Here is a 22,324-nt window from a genome sequence, read left to right as displayed (position 1 = left end):
ATTTTTCTAAGCATTTTACACACATCTCTTTCATTTCACGTTCACAATAACTCTAAGAGGTAAGTCTGTTGTGAATCCCTTTGTACAGCTGAGGATTCTGAGGCCCAGAGAGGTGCAGTGGCTTGCCTGAGGTCACACAGCAGGGAGGAGTTCAGAACCTGGGCAGTCGGCTCCCAGAGCCCACTCTCAATCCCTGTCCATTCTGCTTCCTCAAGTTAGTGAGCTTCTGTCTGCCAAACCACATTCATTAAATTATAATTACTTTGTGTTTTTTTGAATTGGCAAAAGGCCTAGTTTCTTGCCGATCAGGACCATTATTTGCTGTGACCTACTAGAATTCCCATTTGCCGATTCCAGTCAATAGCAGTGATTTCTGGGGTTTTGTTTGTTTTTATTTCTGGTGTGATCTTTATCTAGATAGATATGTATTTCCGATAGATTTTAAAACATTTCTGGAAAGGAGTCAGGACCTTCGTCAATGGCTTTCATCAATTAAAAAACTATTTATTGGGCTTCCCTGGTGGCGCAGTGGTTGAGAGTCCGCCTGCCGATGCAGGGGACACGGGTTCGTGCCCCGGCCCGGGAAGATCCCACATGCCGCGGAGCGGCTGGGCCCGTGAGCCATGGCCACTGAGCCTGCGCGCCCGGAGCCTGTGCTCCGCAACGGGAGAGGCCGCAACAGTGAGAGGCCCGCGTACCGCAAAAAAACAAAACAAAACAAAAAAACTATTTATAGAGTCTCTACAGTAATTTTAGGCATAGGGGAAAAGAACAATGACAAAAACAGAAAGGTCGCTGTTCTCAAGGAACTTACAGTTTATGAGGGGCAGGGAGAGATTTACATGAGGAACAAATCAACAGGGAGGGGTTGGTGCTGTGAGGGGGTAGAGCTGGATGTGTGACTGGCATCGAGCCTGGGGGCCGGGACTGCTGTCAAGGAGGGCCTCTGAGGAGGTGACGTCTGAAGCTGTGCAGAGGTCTGGGTAAAGCGATCCAGGCTTTGGAACGGCAAGTGCAAAGGTCCTGAGGTAGCCAGAGTTGATGAATGGTGGGGTGTGGGGGGAAACAGGTGGAAGTGGGGAGCAGGTTTTCCAGAAAGCCAGGGTGAGGTGCATGGAGCTGTTTCTTGACGCGTGGGGCTGTGGGTTGCAGAGCTGAGAGAACCGGACAGCGGCGTGAACTGATTTCTATTTAAGTGGATCATTCTGGCTGCTACTCGGAGAGAGGCATGTGGAGACTGGGGAGGGAAACGGGGAAGAGGTTGTGGCTTTGGAGGAGCCGGCATCAGAGCCTTCTGCTCAGCCAGCCCCTTCTTGGATCGGGCGTTGACATTGCACAGGCCTCCGCTGGATGTTTCTGGGCGACCAGGAGGCCTGTGGAGGGTGGAGGAAGGGTTTTAGGTAGAGGCTGCCCCTGCCCTGGCAGAGGGCTTCGGAGATTCCAGCCGAGGAAAGGTTAAGGTGGCCTGCCTGCCGGGCCTCGGGCCACCCACTCCAATCTGTCCCCTTCCTGTGGAGCAGTGCATCTAGGGCAAGCTCCCGAGCCCTGTTTGTACACCCGCTAAAGGCAGGTGCATCTCCCGTTTGAAGCCCAGGTGCTTTGCCGAGTGGGCCTTGGCGCTGGTGGGAGAGGAGCCGACAGATGTGAGCATCTCTGTTCTTGGCGGCCTGTGAAGACGCTCGGCTGCCTTATCTCCACATGGTTTCACTGCAGCAAAAGTTTTAATGGAAAGAGAGTCATTTGAAATCTTATTTGAATGCCTGGATTCCCCTGGGGCTTGAATAATCTGTTTCTTCTATTTTGCCAGTTTTTTTTTTAATCTTCAGTGCCTGGTGCCGAGGAAAACAATATAAGCCCGTTAGAAATAGGCCCGTTAGAAACAGAACCGTTAAAAACATTTATGCACAAAGGATGTTATTCTTTTAATTTTTTTTTTCTTTCTCCGTCTTTCTCTCTCCCTGACTCCAGCGTGCTGAGATCATAATCCACTAAAGATTAAAGAGAGGGCTGGAGTTGGGGGTGCCTGGGATCCGAGAGGGCGGGGGCAGTTCTGTCCCTTGGAAGGGCAGGGGTCCTGGGGAATCTGGGGACCCAGTTTACATCCCAGTGTGGCCACTGCTATGCTGTGCGGCCTGAGAAAGGCAGGCTTCCTCAGTAACTTGGCCTAGAGTTCCACGGGCCTTTTCCTTGTTGCATTTCAGGATCTTAGCACTGCGTGAAATGGGGCCAGACAGCGTGGGTTCAGTTCCTGGTTCTGCCACTTGCCAGCTCCGAGATCTTGGGCAAACGATTTCACCTCTGCATGCCTTGGATTCTCCATCAGAAAATGGGGATATTCGTAGGGTATCTTGTGAGCGTATGGGGAGATGGTGCCTGGAAGGCGCCTGGCAGACCGGAGAAGCTCCTAGGAAAGGGGTGTCTGCATCTCACCGTGGGGAAGTGGCTGGCCTGGGGTCACATGACATTTAGTCATGTGCCAGGATGCCCTCCCCCTCTCTCTGCCAATTAGTCTCTGTTCATTAAGGCTACAGAAAAGAGATGCAGATAGGAGGCTCCAAGTGTGGGGGTGGGGAAAGGGGAGATTGGGGCTTCCAGCTCTCCCTTCCCGCATCCCCCCCACAACCCTTACAGCTCTAATTGCTGCATCCCTGGCCCAGGGACCCCTGCAGCCTCTCCCCCCATGGCCCTCCTGGTTCCCACCCCTGGAGGACCTGGGCTGGGCAGGCCCCAGGCTAATCCCACGCTCCCAGGGACAGGTCCTCGCTGGGCGTGGCCTGGCTGGCTCTCCCCACTGCCTGTGGCTTGGTTAGTTTTCCAGCCTTCATTCCTCACAGTAACACTGACGCGCCACCTTATGACGGATCTGGTTGCGGAGTCCTGAGCGTGGCTCAGGCTGCGTGCCGCCGAGCGTGTTCCAGCCCTCATCTCTCATCTCCATTAGCCCTCAACCGTCCCAGAGCCAGGGACCTGCCCAAGCCCTTGGCCGGAAGTGGTAGGTCTGCCCTCCAGGAGGGGGACCGAGGGTACTGGCCCAGGAACCCGACTTGGGTTTTACCCCAGCTGGGTGATCATGGCCACTGCCTGGCCTCCCTGGACCCCAGCGTCTCTCCCTGCAGGATAAGATGCATGCTGAGGTCCCAGCAGCCCTGATGTCTGTGGCCATGGCCAGTAGCATCTCCGTGGTGCTGGGAAGTGTGAGAGGGGCCTTGGATTTAAGAAGGAAGAGAAGGGCAGCCCAAACTGTCCGCTGGGCCAGCAGTGACAGGAAGGGCATGGTGCTGGGACTCAGGAGGAGTTTGGGAGGCAGGTGGGGCTGGAGAAGCGGGGCAGGGCCAGCGCAGGTGGCGGGCTCAGCCCAGTGGCGGCGGGTGGTCTGACCTCGGGCATAGCAATAGGCAGCTTTTCAACCATGAGGACGGTGGTCATAATGGGCACTATTCCTTGAGTGCCTGGTGTACACTAGGTACTAAATATAGTCTTTCCAGTGCTCACAACAACTCCAAATGGTTGGGATTATTTCCCCCATTTTCCAGACGAGGCCACAGGCTAGGAGAGGTTAAGTGTCCAGCTCTGTACCCCGCAGGGCCCTTCCGGCAGAGTCGGCTTCCTGCAGCCGGCGGGTGGTCCTGAGGGCTCAGGGGGTGGGGGGAGCGAGAGGGGACGTGGGCTCCGGCCCTGGAGCTGCTCCCACTGCCCCCTGGAGTACTCTCGAGTTCGGTGGGCGCTGGCAAACAGAGCTGGAGGCTAAATAAGCCCCTACTTAACGTCAGTTGGAAATCGCAGCTTTGCCCTTGGTGCCTGTTCTTAATGTCACTTATCCCAAGCGGGCTTTCAATTTCCAGTGGTAACAGCCTTCTAATGTGGTCTCAGCCTCTCTGGTTTTGTGAGGGGAACAATGGCAGCGGCAGATGGGGAACAACAACTCCAGTTTCTTTTAACGTTCCCAGTCGCAGGCAGGGAAGGCACCACCTGAAACCAGAAGGTCAGATCATTAAAGGAACGTGTAGTGATAAGTTGTCAGGACTTGATGGGCTGTGGGTGCGTGGCGGGAGGAGAGGGATGAGCTTGGGGCGATGTGGTGACGGGCGGGCACGGGGGCTTATCTCCACCCGCTGAGCTCCAGGCGAGCAGGTGGGCTTGACTGCTGTCTCGGGCTCCTGCCCCTGGGGAGGCGAGGGTCTGCGTGACTGAAAGCTCCTTGAGAGCAGGGCCAGACTCTCCAATCTCGATCATCTTTGTTCACTGCCCGGAGCCTTGTCCAAGGGGCAGAGCAGTGGCTGTGATGTGAGTTCCTGCCAAGGAGAAGTGGTGTCCCCCAGGGCGGGCGGTCTTGTCTCGGCTGTCACGGCCCGGCCGCGGGCGCTGTGCAAAGTGCCCCAGAGGTTAGTTGCTTGGCTCCTGGACCCTGTTTTTGACTCCCTGACCTCCGTTTCCCCAGTGTAGACGGGGATGGGAACTCCGACTTCCCCTGGTGTCTGTGGGATGACGTGCGGGACAGAGCTTTGTAAACCGTGAAGTGCGGCGCGCACAGCCGTTCTGTTTCGGTGATGCCCACCCTGTGCCATCGTTGTACTTTCCTTGATGGCCTCTTCTCCTCGGTGGCGGGAACCAGGTTTCATGCGACTCTGTCTCCTCCAGGGCTCAGTGGGGCAGAGGGCCTGACACCGGGGACGCCTCTGGCCCGTTTAGGGAGTGAGCTCCCTATCCAGCGCTTCCACTACTTGAGGGGGTGGGGCAGGCACCGGAGCCTCTGTCGGAGCCAGCTGTTCACAAAATAATTTCTGACATTTGCGGATGTCTTCATCTTCTCAAAGAGCCTCCGCACCTTTCCCCGCATTCCGGCTTCTCTCTGCTGTGACCTACACGCAGACCTAAACGGCATTTTTAAAGCCCCTTTATTGCGGTGTGATTGACATACAAAGAGCTATCCATATTTCAAGAATACAACTTGATGGCTTTGGAGGTAAGCATACCCCTGTGAACTCCATCGCCACAGTCTACGCCATAAACAAACCCACCCTCTGAAAAGCTCCCTCCTGCCCTCTTCCTTATTATTATTTTTTGTGTGTGTGATAAGCCCGCTTAACATAAGATCTATCCTCTTAGCCAATCTTTAAGCACGTCATACAGAATTGTTAGCTATAGGCTGTACAGATAATCTCTAGGATTCACTCACCTTGCAAAAGCAAAGCTTCGTACCGTTGGATTGGTTCCTCCTGTTCCCCCCCCCCCCCCCCCGCAGTTGACCATATTTCTGCAGTGTCGCTCTCTGCTGGCCGGGGGTTGGGGGTGGTGACTGCTCTTGGTGGCCATCATTCCGATTTGACAAATCTGGAAAATGAGGCTCCAGGAAGAGACTGTGTTCATGCCACACGAGGGTGTTGATGGTCTGCTGTGTGTCCAGCGCCATGTGAGGGGTTTGGAGGGTACAGAAGGAGATGGTGTGGAAGGTTTCAGCCGTCATGGAACATGGGCGTTGTAGGGGAGCCTCTGGGCACACAAGCACGATGAAACACTCACATGTGCACACGCACGCACGCACATATACGTGTGCACTCGCGCACGCGCGGGCGCACACACACACACGGAGGAGAAAAGAGACAAGCCAGTAAAAGAGCTGGAAATTGTGGTCGGGGGCCACTACACACACCGACAGGGGCTGAAACAGAAAGTGATGGAGGCGGCGGACGGGATGATGGTCAGTTAAGGCCTTTCCGAGAAGGTGGAGGCGCAACCTAAGCCTCGCAGAGGAGCAGAGCCAGCCCTGGAGAGAGCTGAGTGCAGCCTTCCAGGCAGAGGGGGCTTTCCGGGCTCGTCCCGTTTAAGTTGCTGAGGAAAGCGTAGCGTGGTGGAGCCTGCAGCCGAGGGATGAGGCTGAGAGGGAAGGAGGGTCCTTGCAGCTCGTGTGGAAGAGTTTGGATTTTATTCCAACTGGTCGGGGACTCAGTAGGCATTTTTAAGCAGGGGAACAACGAGGTCCAGGGGAAGTTTAGCAGGATGGCTCTGGCTGCTGTGGGGAGGACCAACTGTAGGGGGCAGTAGGGAGCACAGAAAGACTGGTCAGGAGGTCCCCATGTGGCGGCGGGGCACCCTTGGGCTGAGCTGACGCTCCCTCCTTGTAGCTGAGTAGATGTGTGTGGTGGTGGGGGGAAGGCTGCTGTCGGACCCTTTGGTTGGTGACCTCTCCTCCCATCTCCAAAGCTCTAGGCACCCCTCATCTTGATGTCATTGCGTTAAGTGGCCTCTCTCGCCTGGGGTGGCCTGTCCAGTGCCTCTGGATCTTCGGGGCAGAGTACCTCCTCATTGTCTAGTGTCACCATGTCCAGGGTCATTCATGCCCAGGGGTGTCACTGGGGGGTCTGATTGCTGGAAGATTGCCTGGATTAGTGCAAAGAGCTCAGCCTGTCAGTCAGACAGACCTAGGTCCGCATGTGGGCTCTGCCGCCTAGCCGTGCACGTGACTTGCTCAGCTTACTTAATTGTCAGTCTCGTCATCTGTAAGGTGAAAATTGTTATTCTGACTGTGCTGGGTTATTGTGAAAACAAGCCAGGGAGCACATGTGACGCCCTCAGAGTGTGCCTGACGCCTGGACACATACTGGGCGTGTCTGAGCTGCGCCCTGCCCCTGCCGTCATGGGATCCCTGGAGGGCAGGCATCAGATGGAGTATAAAGAATATGGGCTCCTTAGCAGGGAGAATTCCTCAGGAGAGATGGCGGTTTACTCATTTGCTCACTCGTTCATTCTTTCAACCCGTGTTCGCTGAGCACTTACTATGTGTGGGCAGCGTGCTGGGTGCCAGAGAGATAGTGGCGGACAAGAAAACCCAGATCCCTACTGCTTTGAACTTACATTCTACAGACATATAGAGACAGACCGTAAGCAAGGAAACAGAAAACATGATTTTTGATTGTGAAAGCTGTATGGGAAATAAGACAGGGTGTTTAGTGTGGTTTCTGAGAGAAGGGGGCCATTGTAGCCAGGGTGGTCAGGGAGGACTTCTTGGAGGTGGTGGCGTGTGAGGGAGCCTAGACCCATGTGAAGGAGACTCCACAGAGAATGTGGTTGAGCAGATGCTCTTGAGCGCAGCAGTCTCCAGGTGAGGGTCCAGGGTCCAGGCTTGGCTTGGGCCTGAGCAGCATGTGCACTTCCTTTTTTTTTTTTTTAATTTATAAATTTATTTATTTTTGGCTGCATTGGGTCTGTTGCTGTGCGCAGGCTTTCTCTAGTTGCGGCGAGTGGGGGCTCCTCTTCGTTGCGGTGCACGGGCTTCTCGTTGCGGTGGCTTCGCTTGCTGCGGAACATGGGCTCTAGGCGTGCGGGTTTCAGTAGTTCAGTGGCTCATGGGCTCTGGAGCGCAGGCTCAGTAGTTGTGGTGCACGGGCTTAGTAGCTCCACGGCATGTGGGGTCTTCTCGGATCAGGGCTCCAACCCGTGTCCCCTGCATTGGCAGGCGGATTCTTAACCACTGCGCCACCAGGAAAGCCCAGCATGTGCACTTCTAACAGGCTGCCAGGGGCTTCGATGCCAGCTCGACTGGGGGACCTGGAGGCAGGTGACCTCCTAGGTTTCAGGGTAGGTCTTAAAGGGAGCAGGAGAGAGAGTCTTCCTCTTGACCATCGTCATCACAGGTATAAAAGTGTCATGGCTGCGCTGTCACAATCCAAAATCCTCTTGTCCGCCTACTTGTTTTTGGCCGCCTCCCGCCTCTAGAAGGTAAGGTCAAGGTAGCAGGGGCCTGGACTGTGCCCCGTGTCTTAATGCCTTTTGAAACCCTGTCACATGTGCTATTTCACTGGATCCTCGCAGCAACTGCAGGATGAAGGCATTTTCATCGTCCCGATTTCATAGGTGAAGAAATCGAGGCTCAGAGCGTCGGGCAGATTTGCACAAGGTTGCTCAGTGAGAAGGTGGGCAAGCTGGGACTGAAGCCTTAGGTTTCCCGACTCCCAGCCTGGGACCCATGGCTGTGACCGTGGAGTGAGGCTGGATTTCACCTCACCGGGCAGGCGTGGGGCTGGGGGAGCGGCTGGCTGGGTCCGTGGGGCATGCGGGCCAGGCCTCTGGGGCCCGCGGTGGCTTCCTGGGCTTTCAGGAAGTCCACTTGGTCCTCGCTCTCTGACCAGCTCCTCCCACCTCCTTCCTCTTGCCGCAGGGGAGGAGAACCAGCCGGGCTGGCTGTGTCCGGACGAGGACAAGAAGAGCAAAGCCCCGTTCTGGTGCCCAATCCTGGCCTGCTGCATCCCTGCCTTCTCTCCCCGGGGCCTCAGCCTGCAGGTGAGTGGCGCGCATCTTGCTGAGCCCACCACGAAGGTGGCTCCTGGGACAACCAGGGTTTCCAGGTGGCGCCCACGGCAGGGGAGGCCTGGCTTCCAGCTTCAGCTTCTAGACTTCTTGCTGACGGAGTTGATCGAGCCTTTTTGTTGTTCTCAGAGTCAGCTTTCCCCCCCAAAAAAGGGGGCAGATGCCCTCTGTGGGTCATTGAACAGAAAATTCCATCATTTTGAGCTGACACATAGCAATGATCTCATCAGTTGATGGCGTGACTCCAGCTCAGAAGATAGACGGTAATAGGCCCACCTGGCCGTGCCAGACTTTGTGGGTTTCACCCTTTATGATGCTGCCGTGGGGCAGCCAGCTTTGGCTCCACAGCCATCATGCCTCTTGGTGCTTTGCTGGCACTGTCTTGTTTTAATATTTATAAGAACCCCATGAATAGATGTTTCTAGATCTGTTTCACAGGTAAGGAAGCTAAGGCTCAGACAGGTGACGTGATTTTTCTAAAAAAAACAACACCGCCGGTAAGGATGAGTGAGTTGTAGAAATTGGAACCTTGCTGACTCCAGCGCCCCAGGTTGTAACCACAAGGATGTTCACTTCCAGTGTCATCTGTCCCCGATGTCCCGGCTGAGCTCACCCCTCCACCTGGAGTAGTTACTGCCCATCCGCCTCCCAAGGAGATGAGGTCATCTGAGCTCCAGGGAGGGGATCTAGGCCCAGATGAATCCCCAAGAGACAAACTGGGCTGTAGATAGGGGCTCTAAACAGCTAAAATACCCTTGAGATGCCAATTCATTCATTCATCCGTTCTGCATATAATTTTTGAGGACCTACTGTGTGCCAGGCTCTGTGCCAGACACTGGGAATACGGTGGTGACCAAAACATACAAGGTTCCTGCCTACATGTAACTTTCAATCTAGAGGAGAGACAGGTAATACCCCCCCGCCCCGGCAAACAAAAGCAAATAGAAAAGAGTGCTGTGTGTCATAAAGAAAATAAATCCAATATAATAGATACAGAGATGGAGCCACGTAGCTAGGGGGTCAGAGAGGGCCTCTCAGAGGAGGTGGCATTTAAAGTGAGCCCCGGGGCTTCCCTGGTGGCGCGGTGGTTGAGAGTCCGCCTGCCGATGCAGGGGACACGGGTTCGTGCCCCGGTCCGGGAGGATCCCACATGCCGCGGAACGGCTGGGCCCGTGAGCCATGGCCGCTGAGCCTGCGCGTCTGGAGCCTGTGCTCTGCAACGGGAGAGGCCACAACGGTGAGAGGCCCGCGTACTGCAAAAAAATAAAAAAATAAAGTGAGCCCCGAATGGCGAGGAGGATCCAACCCCTTGAGGCCCCAGGGGTAGAATATTTCAAATATTGACAAGACAAGACAGACTGACACAGAAGCCCATGAAAGGAGCAGTTGGGGCAGCTGGCATGGCTGTAGCTCAGTGAGCTGGGAGGGGAGGCCCAATGGTGGGTGAGCTGGGCCGCACCGGACTCGCAGGCTGGGTCAGGTTTGGATTTCATTCTTGGCAACGAAAAGCCAAGCATGGCTCCAAGCAGGGGACTGGCACGATCTGGTCTATATTTTGGAAGGATCATCTGATCCTTCTGGCTTTTGTGTGGGAGTGAACCGTGGACACGGAGGGAGCAGGGCTGGAGACCAAGAGCCCGGAGCAGAGCTTGGCGCTGGGGTCCTGCTGAGATGGGGTGGGACTTGGTGCAGGTGGAGGCCGGGGAGGAGGCCAGGCTGGAGGCCGGGGAGGACTAGCGCGAGACGAGTGAGGCACTCATGGTCGAAATAAGTGATATTTTCACACAATACTTAAAAAAAAATCAGACCAGCAAACCGTGGCCTTGGTTTGCCGGCTTTTTTTGGTAAATAAAGAGCCAGCATTAGGGTGAGGCAGGGTCATGTCCTGTCTTTATTTAAACTCTTAGTAATTATTCACTATGGATTTTTTTTTGCATTTTTATTGTAAACAAATCGTGTTAAAATATTTTCTTGATTGTGTTAAAATATATCTCTGAGTGTTTGGGCCCCGCTGAAGATGTGCCCCTGGGATGAGTGCCCCGCTCTCCTCACCCTGGTCCCGGCCCTGGTGGGCAAACATTGGGGCAGCGCTCTGGGGTAGGAATGGCTGAACTGGTGAGAGATTAGACGGGGGCTGAGGGTGAGGGAGAGGACGGATGAGCTGAGTATTTGGCTTGCGCTCCCGAAAGCTGGTGTCAGCGGCGTGAGCTGCTGTTTCCTGTTCCACAGCCTGATTTAGGGATTCAGTGAGAGAGGCTGGGTCAGGTTCCCAGCACTGAGCTTGACTGGTAGCGGGTGCTCAGTGGACAGTGGCCGTAATAACAACAACAACAATGACAGCAACAGCGATATGACTTAAAGTCCTTTAGTCTTGACAACTTGGGGTCAGGCCCTTCCCAGAGGCATCTGTGCCAGACTCTGTTCTGGGCATTTCCCAGCGATGAACTCTGATCCCCGCAGCTGCCCTCAGAGGAGGGGCTGCTACTCCTTGCAGCTGAGAGAAGGGATTCAGGAGTGATAACTTGCCCGCTGGGCAAGGAGGGTTTTCTTGACCCCTGCCCGATCCTGTTCCTTCCCGCCGCTCCCTGGGGCTTGGCTGGCATGTGCCCCAGCGCGATCGCCCCACCAAACAGTCCCAGCCTTTGTAGGACTTCAGTCCTTATTTATTGATAACGGAAGGCTCTTACCTCCTGGGGGTTGCCTGTGGGCCTCGGGGTGGGGATGGTTCAGGTCGCCCCTGCCTGCGGCTCTCCTGGCCCTAGCGCATCCCGTGGAGAAGGACTTCTGGGGTGGGGAGTGGATTGTCCCATCTCCTCCCGGGGCCTTGGGCCTCTGGGGAATACAGGACGCGGGCCCATGCCCTGACAGGCCACACGGGGTGGTGGGGTCACAGACAGGCGGCTGCCTCTGGGGCCTCCCTGCAAGAAACGCCCATTTGAGCGGGCAGCCATCTACCTCCTCTCCCTGGGGGTAATTGGGCCTCAGAATCTCCTCATGTGAAGCTCATGGGGCTGGGGCCGTGTAGGCTGGAAGCATCCTCAACCCCCTCCCAGCCCGCTGCCTGACCTCTCCCGAGGAACACCACCCTCCGCCCCGCCCCCGAGTGATCCAAGGGAGCTGTGAGGGAATCCCCGCGAGTGATGGGCCCGTGGAGCTCCCGAGGGACTTATCAGAGCCTGCATGTCCCCGTTTGCTGGGCCCCAAGACACCGTGCCCTCTGCTTGCACCTGCCTCCCACCCCGGACCAAACACATGTGCCCATCGGCTCCGTGCCGGCAGCAGGTGGGTTAGGGCCTTGAGCTCCAGGGCCTTGTCCAATTACCGCGAACACATGTGAGCGTGTGGGTCCCTGCCTACGCCTCTCCCCAGGCCCAGTCCTGGGGGTCCAGGACTCGGGCTCCGCGGCTGGCCCGACGAGAGCTGCAGCCGAGGCTGTTCTCCCAGAAAGTCTTGTTATTCCAACCCCCTCCCAGCGTAGATGAGCTCAGACCTCTTGTACTGCCAGCCAGATGGGGGTGTGTGCTGGGTTCTTTCCCTCAAGGGAGCAGGGATGCTGGGGTTGAAGGAAAGGGCATCTCTCCTCTCCGTGCTGAGGATGGCCGGTCCCCATGCTGGGCTGCACCATGGCCTTCAGACTCATCAGGGAATTGCTTGGGGGAGGGAAAGAGCCCCCATGGGAGCCACCTGCCCTGGGTCTGAATCCCAGCTCTGCACGTCCCAGCTGTGTCTTCAGTGCATAAACTGGGGTGGCCGTGGTGCCTCCCCGATTGGGTCGTAGTGAGGGTTAAATGATACGATTCTTGTCAAATGCTTACTGTCTGCTGTGTGCCCTACCTTCGGAGTTCAAGAATTGGAAGCAAATATTTGAGGACATCTTGGTCACCAGGAAGGAAAAGTCACTGGTGTCTGTTTTGGGGGGTTTGCGATAGCCTGACTGTCAGGTGTTGGGAGGTTCTTCTTGAACCTGGGCTCCATCCGAGGTGTAAGCCTCTCCCTGGCGGGCAAGGGGGGTGGGAAGGGGAGGGCTCAGTGCAAACCCCTTCTCCCTTGGGCTGAGGTCCAGTTAGAGGCCTGGCTGGGGACAGGGCCTTGGGGAGGGGGTGGGTGCCCACTCTGGGGAGCTTTAACATGCAAGCATCTTGGGGGCCTGGGGGCTGCATCCCAGAGCTGCAGAGGGTCTTGTCGGCAGGCTTGCCTAGGCCTCAGTACACTAGCTAAGTGGGCTCTGTCCCGGCTGTCACCCTCCATCCGCCAGAATTGCTGTTCGTGGGTCCCTGGCTCCTAACTGTGTGTCACGGTGGCTCATGTGGAATAGCCCCTCCCCCATAGTGTTGTTCTGCTGACGGAGTGTTACTGCTTAGCGAGTGCCCACGCATCCCACAGGAAGTCCTCGTAAGCAGTGGCCGCTGCTGGGCTTCATGTCCACCATCCCTAGTCCCCAAGGCCATCCTGACAGGGTGTCAAGGTCCCCATGACCATGAAGAACGGGTTTGTGCGGTCACCCAGCTGGTAGCAGCCGAGCTGGGACTGGAGCCCGCTGGCCGCGTCCAAAGCTGGCCTCCTTTCTACAGCCTGTGCTCTCCTCCACTCTTCATGGGGCACCTTGATTTTGGGGAGTCGGCTTCCTGGCATGGACAGGACTTCTGGGTCCAGGGCCTTGCCCCTCCAAGGAGCCGTTTGAGTTTTTGCCATCGTCTTGGACCCAGGCTCTGTTGACCGGGCTGACATCCGGCCTGCTGGAGTTGCCATGGAAACGTCTGAGCCAGGGCTGCGGTTGCCCCCTCCCCGTCTGAGAGGACAGGAGCAGCTGCGTGGCAGAAAGGGCCAGGCACCCAGCTGGATGTGGCCCCCCAAGAAGCAAAGTGATGGGGAACAGGGGGCTGAGGGTGCCCAGGAGGCCTGGCATAAGTTGTACCCCAGAGTGCCAAGGTCTCCAGCCTGGCAGTCTGGCCTCTGGGTAGAGTTCAACCAGAAAGAGCACTGGGCTGGGATTCGGAAGTGAATTCCAGCCCCGACTTTGCCATTAACTTGCTGTGTGACCTTGAACCAGTCACATCCCCCCACCCACCAAACTTCAAGTTTGCCAACTCCTAAATGAGGGGGCTGGATGCGGTGACCTCTTTGGGTCCCCTCACCCATGGCCATTAGAGACTTGATTAGAATATTCTAGCAGGGCTGGGATTGGCCGGGCCCTCAGGACCAGCAGAGGGCAGCACCTGCCTGTCAAAAGGTCCAGCGGTGCTGCATTTCTCCTGGGGGCACCTTGGAGCTCTCCCCACTCAGCCTCCTTCTCCTTCAGTCTGGCTGGAGTTTCCAGCAAGGCCCATGAAAGGGCCAGGCCATCTCCTCACATTGCTGTCCTGGCCAATGTTGTGGACAGGGAGAGAGAGACGGGCAGGTCTAGCTCAGGAAACAGGCCCCAGAGAGCCACCAGAGGCATGGGGTTTGGGACAGCAGATGCACAAGGAACAAGCGGCTGGTGGTTCTCAGTGACAACCCATTACAGACGGAGCCCCCAGACTGCGGACCCAGCCCTCTGGTCCTGGAGGGGTCGTCTGCAGAGGGGCTCTGTTGACCTGAGGATCCCCCTCCATTGTGCTTCCCTGGGGGATGCACTTACCGTCCCCGTGGCCTCGGGCAATTGCGTGTCTTCCGTGGACCTCATTTTCCCTGTTTGTAAAATATGGGGGGTGGGCATTAGTGGTTTTCAACATATCTTATCTGGAAGTTGCCTGGTTTGAAAATCCCTCTGCTGGCCCAGAGTTTCATTCAGCCTCCTTTTGGCCAGAAGGTTCTAGGAGAGCGATGGTCAAGTGCGAGTGCATAGGAGCTGCCTGGAGAGGAACCTGCCCCCTTTCTGGCTCCACTCTCAGGGGCTTCACTCGGGGCCTGAAGGGGACCCAGGAATCTGCAGGTTTAACAGCCCCTCGGGTGGTTCAGACCAAGGTCTTGCTGTCAAATGTCAGCATCTCAGTCACCTCGACACTTAACCCTGTGTGTGCCGTCTGTCTCTGCAGCTTGGGGCCCTGATCCACAGCCCTGTCAGCTGTCCCCTGCTGGGCTTCTCGGCTGTCAGCACCTCCCTTCCACAGGGCTACCTCTGGGTGAGTAACCCCCAGGCCCAGCCAGGGATTCTGGCCTCAGGGCATGAGCAGGGAGGGTGGCACCCGGGGTGGGTGCTGGAGAAAGCTGCCTGCCTGTGGCCCCCATTTTCTGCACCTTCATCCAGCAAGGTCTTCCTGGGAACTTCTGTGCCAGGCTCTGTGCTCAGAGTTGGCAGGTGTGACCTCACCAGGGACAATAGAAAACCAAGGGACAAATAAGCTCACTTATTTCTGAGCTTCGAAGTGGCCTTGGTGCCATGATGGAAATGAACGGGAAGCTGTGTGGAGTATGTGGATGGCAGGGTCTTCACTCCAGGAGTCAGGGGGCAGGGCCGCCCATCTCTCATGGAGATCCCAGCCCACCTTTCTGCCCCTGGGGTTCCTGGCAGAGCCTCCCTCGATTCAAATAGGTGTTCCCCACCCCCCATGCTCCTGGTGTGCAGATGGTGGCCTCCCATAGATTCCCTGAGGTTCCAGCCTCACCACCCCTCTGGTCATCCTCTACTTCCTCTTGCTTATTCCTGTCTCCAGGTACTTAAGCAGGGAAACTCTGAACTCAGAGTTCAGCCCAAATGTCCCTTCTGAGGGTGATTTGTCCTTCACTGTTTCCTCAGCATCTAGCACATGATGCATCCATCCATCCACCCATCCATCCATTATCCTTCCATCCATCCATCCATCCATCCATCCATCCATCCATCCATTATCCTTTCGTCCATCCATCCATCCATCCATTATCCTTCCATCCATCCATCCATCCATCCATCCATCCATTATCCTTCCATCCATCCATCCATCTATCCATTATCCTTCCATCCATCTATCCATCCATCCATCCATTATCCTTCCATCCATCCATCCTTCCATCCATCCATCCATTATCCTTTCATCCATCCATCCATTATCCTTCCATCCATCCATCCATCCATCCATCCATCCATCCATTATCCTTCCATCCATCCATCCATCCATCCATCCATCCATTATCCTTCCATCCATCCATCCATCCATCCATTATCCTTCCATCCATCTATCCATCCATCCATCCATTATCCTTTCATCCATCCATCCATCCATCCATTATCCTTCCATCCATCCATCCATTATCCTTCCATCCATCTATCCATCCATCCATCCATTATCCTTCCATCCATCCATCCATCCATCCATCCATCCATTATCCTTCCATCCATCCATCCATCCATCCATCCATTATCCTTCCATCCACCCATCCGTCCATCCGTCCACTCAGCAAGTATATAATGAGTGCCTGCCATGTGCTAGACACAGAGGTAGAACAGTGAACAGGACAGAGAAGGACATTTTAAAGCGCAGAGTGTATGCTCACTATTTGTTGGTTGAAATTTACCCTGGAGATGAGGAAATAGAAAGCTGACCGGGTATCTAGTCCACCTTAGTTCTTTACCTGATTTCCTTTGGGCCCTGAATCTGACTTGTTGCCATGGCAGCTGGGACCGAGCGACCTTCAATGACAGCAGGATATGTGTGGGCAGGAGGGGGGACGTTTCTCTTGATACCTAACCCCAGTGGCAAGTAGAAGTTCGGGACGGGTCCCTGGGAGGCAGGGGCTGAGCTCTGCCTTTACTCTCATGGTTCTCACCTGATGGCCTCTCTGGGTCTCTGCCCCAGGTCGGGGGCGGGCAGGAAGGTGCAGGGGGCCAGATCGAGATCTTCTCCCTGAACCGGCCCACGCCCCGCACGGTCAAGTCCTTCCCGCTGGTGGCCCCTGTGCTCTGCATGGAGTACATTCCGGAGCCGGAGGAGGAGGAGAGCAGAGACGGAGACAAGAAGTGCTCGGCTGCTGACGCCTCGGCTGGAGTGCACCCCACCGTCTGCCTCGGGCTCCAGGATGGCAGGTTAGAGGCCTAGGGAGGAGGGGCTGGGAACAGCCTGGGGCAGGGCCGGGCAGGTGCATCGGAGGCTATCCGTGTAGCTTTGGCTTGTCACCCACCAACATTCTCCACCCCTGGCTGAGAGCAGAAAGGGGGAACCAGGAGCTGCTCGCACTTTAACCAGGACCCTTCAGTGGCTGCTTCGTGCAAGCTGGCTCCCTTCCGGGTAGTGTGGTACCGAGGGCAACGCTGACTTCAGTGTCAGCCAGAGCTGGGTTTGGATCTGCTATTTCCTCATGCCATTTAAGCGCTCTGAGCCTCAGTTTCCTGTCTGTGAAGTGGGTGTTAGCATCCTTCCATGCAGGGCCGCGGTGAGAGTCCACTAGGACATGGGACATGTGAAGCCTTTAGGTCCCTTCTCTGTAATTGACAGCATCCACCCAGCTATGGCCTCAGTTAGCTTTGTAGGGCGGGTAGGCGTCCTGGGTGTTCCCGGGTTATGAGACCTGCTGGCAGAGGGGGCTCCCCCAGTAAGACCCTCCCGGAGCTGGTGAGTCAGCAATACTTCCTGGCAGCAAGGGGCACTCCCGCCAGAGTTTAGCCTGCTGGAGGGTCCAGCCGTGTGGATGGAGGGTGAATATTCATCCCACTTAAATGGAAGGTGAAGATGGTGATGGACAAGACCCTGAGATGGGCTACACCCCCGCGTCCTCCTCACAGCTCCAAGCTTTTCACGCCTGTCCTAGAGTCGGGGGAAGCGGGGAGAGAGGATGTTTCCTGAGCACCTACTGTGTGCTACTCCCTGGGCCAGGGGCTGTGAGCCTCACAGTAGCCCCACTATGAAGTGTTTCCCACACAAGCAGCTGGGGGAGGAGCTAAAAGCTAACATACATAGAACCAACTTGGAGGCACTAGAGGCTCTGGGATGTCCTGGTCTGGGTCCACAGAACCCAGGGGTCTGGTGAACACTCTTTGCTTTTAATGAGATCAAATTCAAACAACATAAAATTCACCACTTTAACCATTTTAAATCGTATAATTCAGTGGCTTCCAGTACATTCATGATGGGCAACAATCACCACTACATAGTTCTAGAACATTCTCGCCACCCCCAAAAGAAACCCTGCATCAGCCCCCATTCCCTGCCCCAATCCCTGGGAACCACTAGTCCACTTCTCATTGCTCTGTGTTTGTCTCTTCTGCACATTTCAGGCAAACGGAGTCACACAATGTGTGTGGCCTTTTGTGCCTGGCTTCTCTCGCTCCCCATAACATTTTCAAGGTTCACCCACATAGCACCTCGGTTCTTCATTCCTTTTTATGGCTGTGAGGTAGGCATCACGGCCCCGTTTTTTGGAGAGGACTGAGGCTCAGCGGTCCAGGTCAGTCAGCTGGATGGGCCACGTCTGGATTCACCCTCGGGTCTGTGTGACCCTGAAAACTGTTCTCTTAGCCCCTCTATTGTGCTGCACCCAGAGCCCCCTGTTTTCCACGGGCACCATCCTCTAAAGGCCACCCATGGAAAAGTCCGAGCATCGGCCTGTTCACGCAGCAGGGAGGCTCGCTGAGCTTGGCTGGGGCGGCTCGGAGCCTCTCACCAGGAGGGCACGTGGGGAGTGGGCACGTGGGGGGCTAAGTGAGTCACTCGACCTCTCCCCACAGCATCCTGGTTTACAGCAGCGTGGATACGGGCACCCAGTGCCTGGCGACCTGCAGGAGCCCAGGCCTGCAGCCCGTGCTGTGCTTGCGACACAGCCCCTTCCACCTGTTTGCTGGCCTGCAGGATGGGACCCTTGCCGCGTACCCCGGGACCAGCGGTAAGGATGGGGGGCTGGGGGCGATGGGGGCAGCCCTGAGCCCTGACTGAGAGCCACATCCTGTACCAGAGCGTCTATGGGAGGCAGGCCAGGGAGGCAGCTCAGAAAAAAATCGGGGAATCGAAGTGCTGGGGAGATTGGAGATCCCTGATCCCCACAGGAACGGGGTGCTCACTACCATACAGGCAGCTCAGCCCATTGGCGGGAAACTCTGCTGGATGAGAGCAGGGTCTCTGGGCTCAGATAGATGTGGCTTCATGTCCACGCTCTGCCCTGATGACAGATGTGTCCATGGGCGAGCAGCTTCTCCTCTGTGCCTCAGTCTCCTCATCTGTAAAATGGGAATCATGGTAACACCCACAGCTCATGGGTACCTGTGGGGTAAAAGATTCAGTGAAGGCAAAGCATAGGACCTGGCACAGCGAGTGCCCAGTGGGGTGAGGCATTTCAATCTCCATTATTTTATTAAGTCATCGACGGCACAGATAATAACGTCTGGAGAGCAAGGCTGAGAGCGTTGGAGCTGCCGTGTGCCGGGATGCGGTGAAATGCTTATGCAGGCGCGTTATCTTAATTCTCGCCACGACCCTTGAGAACTGCCTCCCCTTTACGGATGCTGATCCTGAGACTCGGGGAGGGACACGAGTGCTGTGGTCCCCTGTCCCCTTGTGACTCGTTCAGCTCCCAGTCCAATGGCAAGGGCTGGGCAGAGCAGAGAGCTGCCCCCAGCACCTCCAGAGATAGCTGATGTGCCGAAGCCTCAGCCTCCCTCCCCCTCCCACGCGCCTCTAATTGCTGCGTCATCACAGCCTGTTGCAGGATTATAACCGGATATTTGTACTGAGCTTTTTTTTTTTTTTTTTTTTTTGCCACTTGGCACTGTGTTGGTATTTTAAATTAGCTTTCAATAAGGCGTTTATAGTTTTTAATTAAAGGGGGTAGAGGGAGGGGGAAAAAATCCCTCTCACCATCAGACAGACTGTGCGTGTGAATGTCAATATGGGCTCAGATTTTCGGAGATCTAGATCAGGGGTTCTCAGGGGACTTTTACCCTCTGGCTCCCACGGGAGGCTGGGAGCCCTGCCCTGCCCGCGCTGGCTTCTCAGCCGCCAGTTGGCTGCCTCCAGCCCTTTCCGTCTTGGTTCCTGACTCATTAGTTTGGGCGTCCGGGTTGGGAGGAGGCGAGGGGGTGTATCGTTTTGCTGGGGCTGCCATGACAATGTACCACAAACTGAGTGGTTTATACAGTGTAATGTATTGTTTCACATTCTGGAGGCTGGAAGTTCAAGATCAAGGTGTCAGCAGGGCCGTGCTCCCTCGGAATGCGCTGGGGAAGGATCTGTTCCAGACCTCTCTCCCAGCTTTGGGTAGTTCCTTGGCTTGTGGCACCATATCCCCCATCTTCATGTGGTATTCTCTTTGGGTGAGCCTGTGTCCAAATAGCCCTTTGGAATAAGAACCCCAGTCATATTGGATTAGGGGCCCACCCTCCTCCAATATGACCTCGTCTTAACCAATTACAACTGCAACAACCCTGTTGCCAACCAAGGTCACGTTCTGAGGCACTAGGGGTTAAGACTTCAATGACTGAATTTTGGGGGACACAATTCAACCCATAGGGGGATGGGGTCTAAGCATTGGCTTTCAGCCTGGGATTGGAGCCTGGTGGTTCGTCAGAACCAAAAGAGCCATTGGGGACCATCAGATGCCACACCCTCATATTCTGGGTGGGAAGGGACTGCCTAGAGTCCCACAGGTGAGCCGAGACCTGAACCTAAGTATCCTCCCTCCAGGGCTGGCTGGGTGCTCTCTTGCCTAGAGGAGGAGGTTGAGATGCTCCACTAGCTGTCCCACCTTGCAAACATTTGTCCCCCAAGTATTTACTGAGCACCTACTGTGCACCATGGATATGGTGGCCAGCAAACCAGATGTGAGCCCACCCTCACAGTTTATAGAGGGAGACAAGTTTAATGTATAGATGAGTCAAATGAACAGGCAGGAAGCTTACAATTACTCATCGTGCTGAGGGTCCTAAGGGGAGGAAGAGGGTGTCGGGTGAGAGCCTGACCTCCTGTGCGTGGGGTGGGCTGGTTGGTGAAGGCCTTTCTAAGGAGTGAGATCCTGAAGGTGAGACCTGAAGAAGGAGAAGCGGCCAGGCCAGTGGAGGGTTGGGGGAACAGTGTTCTCACCGAGGGAAGTGCATGTGCAGAGACCTGGAAGCAGGAGAGCGTTTGGTCTGGTGGGGAGGCTGTCTTGCTGGACAGTAGCCGGAGTGGGAAGCAGCACCAGGCAGGGTCTGGGAGTAGATGGACTGGACCCTGTGGGCCTGGGGTTTGTCTCGGTCGATGGGAAGTGGAGGGAAGTGTTGGGAGTGGCCGAGCACTGTGGCTGGTGGATGGAGTGGACGTAGGCAGGCTGTCTGGGAGGCTGCCACAGCCAGCCGGGTAGGGGAGTCTGGGTCACTCTGTCCATGGGAGCCCACCCTCTGGCTTTTGGTTTGGCTTTGGCCAGGGAGGCCTCTGGGAGAGACCTTGGCCTGGCGCCTCCCCTTCCTATGGTGTCCTCCAGAGGTGGCCAGGGCAGGAAGGGGGGCTCTCAGGACCACACGCCTTTCATCTGGGCTGCATGTGGCTGGGTCTGGAATCACCAGCCTGGCCCATGACCCAGCCGTGGGGCCTCGGATACCCCTCAGATACCCCCACTCCGTCCCAGCCCCGAAGCTGGAGCTGGGAGCTGCTCCCGGGCCAGCCTCTGGCCTTGGGCCCGCAGAACCCACCTCTGGTGCCCCATGGGGATTTTGAATAATCCAGACCCTTATTCTGGGCGTGGAGCAGATACTGGTGAGATATCTGTCAGTGTCCATGTGACAGGTTTGCCGTCTTGCCTGGGTCTGGCTAAGACCAAGACCAGATAAAGCTGGCATCCCTGGCCCAGCTTTGGCTCATTGGAGAAGGGCAGGACCAGAAATACTGGGTGAAACAGGTAGAAACCAACCTGGGGACCTGCTGAGTCCTGGAGGTCCTGTGGAACCAGCAGCTGTGAGGTAACTGTGAAGATTCTAAGGTCACCAGGCCACTTGGAGTCCTGGGCTGTCAGAGCTGGGGGGGCCTTGGAGTCCAAGCTCCAGGTGACAGATGGAGAATCCGACTCCATGGCAGTGTGGCCGTGGCAGTCAGTCTGCTGCCCCCAGGAGCCTCCTCTTATCAGCATTCATTCCCTCATTCGTTCATTCACTCACTCAGCAAATACACGTTCAGTGCCCACGAGGTGGCTGGTACTGCGCCGGGACATGAGCCAGGCGACCCCTGCCCCTGCCCATCCTGTGTTTGGGCGGGGCTGCCTGGACCCCCTCTGTCCGCCACCACCCCCGGCTCCGAGCAGAGGCAGGAGCGTGACCGGGCCTGGGTTGGGGTGTGGGAATGTCCCTGGTTAGATGCTGGGGACGTGGGCCAGGGTCACCCCCCGGAGGGACCAGACGATGGAATGGGTGAATGATGGTCTGGGACGTGGTCAGGCTGTCGGGATTGGGTCCCTGCTGTGAGAGATTGGGCCTGTTGCTGCTGCTTCTCTTGGAGCCTCAGTTTCCCCACCTGTAAAATGGGGATGAATTCAGCCCCACTGCGGCGGGTGGTTGTGAAGGCCAGGTGCGGTCAGTCACACAAGTGCCCAGAACGGAGCCTGGGCACAGAGACTCATGCCTGTTACCTTTCCACCATCATCACTGTTACTGTTGTTATTAATTCCGGGGTACTGGCTGCCTTTTGGGTCCCCCTCGATCTCAACGACTTGCACTCTGTATCCTAACTTCTGGCTCCGGCTCCATCTGGACCCCCAAGGACACCTGCTGGGCTTTCTCCCCTGCAGCCTGGGGGAGGAGGGACTCCTGCCTCTTGAAGTTGCTTTTGCTGAGACAGGGGCTTCATCTCCGTTCATCTGGCGTGAGAGCTGATGCCGGGCCCAGCCCTCACGAATGGGCTGTCTTGCAGGGGGCGGGTGTGAATTTGTAGGTGTGCATGTGTGTTCTGGAGCATGTGTACCTAGAGCCACTGGTGGGCAGGGAGCAGGTGGAGGGATGGATCCCCCAGCAGGCTTGGGGTGGGTAGGGCTCTAGCCCTGCCCAGAGCTCACAATGATTATGTTTAAAGTCTTAGACTTGTGGCCTGTGGAGGCTGGGAAGAACCTTAGAGGTCAGAGGTCTGTCCCCTTGGGGTGCAGATTGGAAAACTGAGTCCCAGCAAGGGGAAAC

General features: G+C 56.2%; 1 protein-coding gene across 16 annotated transcripts in view; it reads left to right on the top strand.

Moving 5' to 3' along the window:
- Positions 1–22,324, top strand: part of ARHGEF10L (Rho guanine nucleotide exchange factor 10 like) — a 139,399-nt gene that overhangs the window by 84,475 nt on the left and 32,600 nt on the right. For 11 of the 16 annotated variants that reach the window (XR_016388797.1, XM_089900115.1, XM_089900118.1 and 8 more), the window contains 4 exons: positions 8,156–8,277; positions 14,322–14,408; positions 16,059–16,285; positions 17,924–18,078. The exons of 1 other annotated variant lie outside the window; for it this stretch is intronic. Coding sequence is in view for 14 of the 15 variants with exons in the window: in XM_089900115.1 (XP_089756241.1) it covers positions 8,156–8,277; positions 14,322–14,408; positions 16,059–16,285; positions 17,924–18,078 (591 nt within the window). In the remaining variant the exon portion in view is untranslated. The remainder of the gene's footprint in view (positions 1–8,155; positions 8,278–14,321; positions 14,409–16,058; positions 16,286–17,923; positions 18,079–22,324) is intronic. 4 more of the 16 variants (XM_089900134.1, XM_089900145.1, XM_089900127.1 and 1 more) reach the window with 2 other exon arrangements.

Source organism: Delphinapterus leucas, chromosome 1 (genome assembly GCF_059928025.1).
Source record: "Delphinapterus leucas isolate spDelLeu-1000000601 "Yukka" chromosome 1, BTC_Dleu_Yukka2, whole genome shotgun sequence".
Classification (NCBI taxonomy): domain Eukaryota; kingdom Metazoa; phylum Chordata; class Mammalia; order Artiodactyla; family Monodontidae; genus Delphinapterus; species Delphinapterus leucas.
Note: the sequence above shows the minus strand (reverse complement) of the source record. Positions and strands in the feature narration are given on the sequence as shown.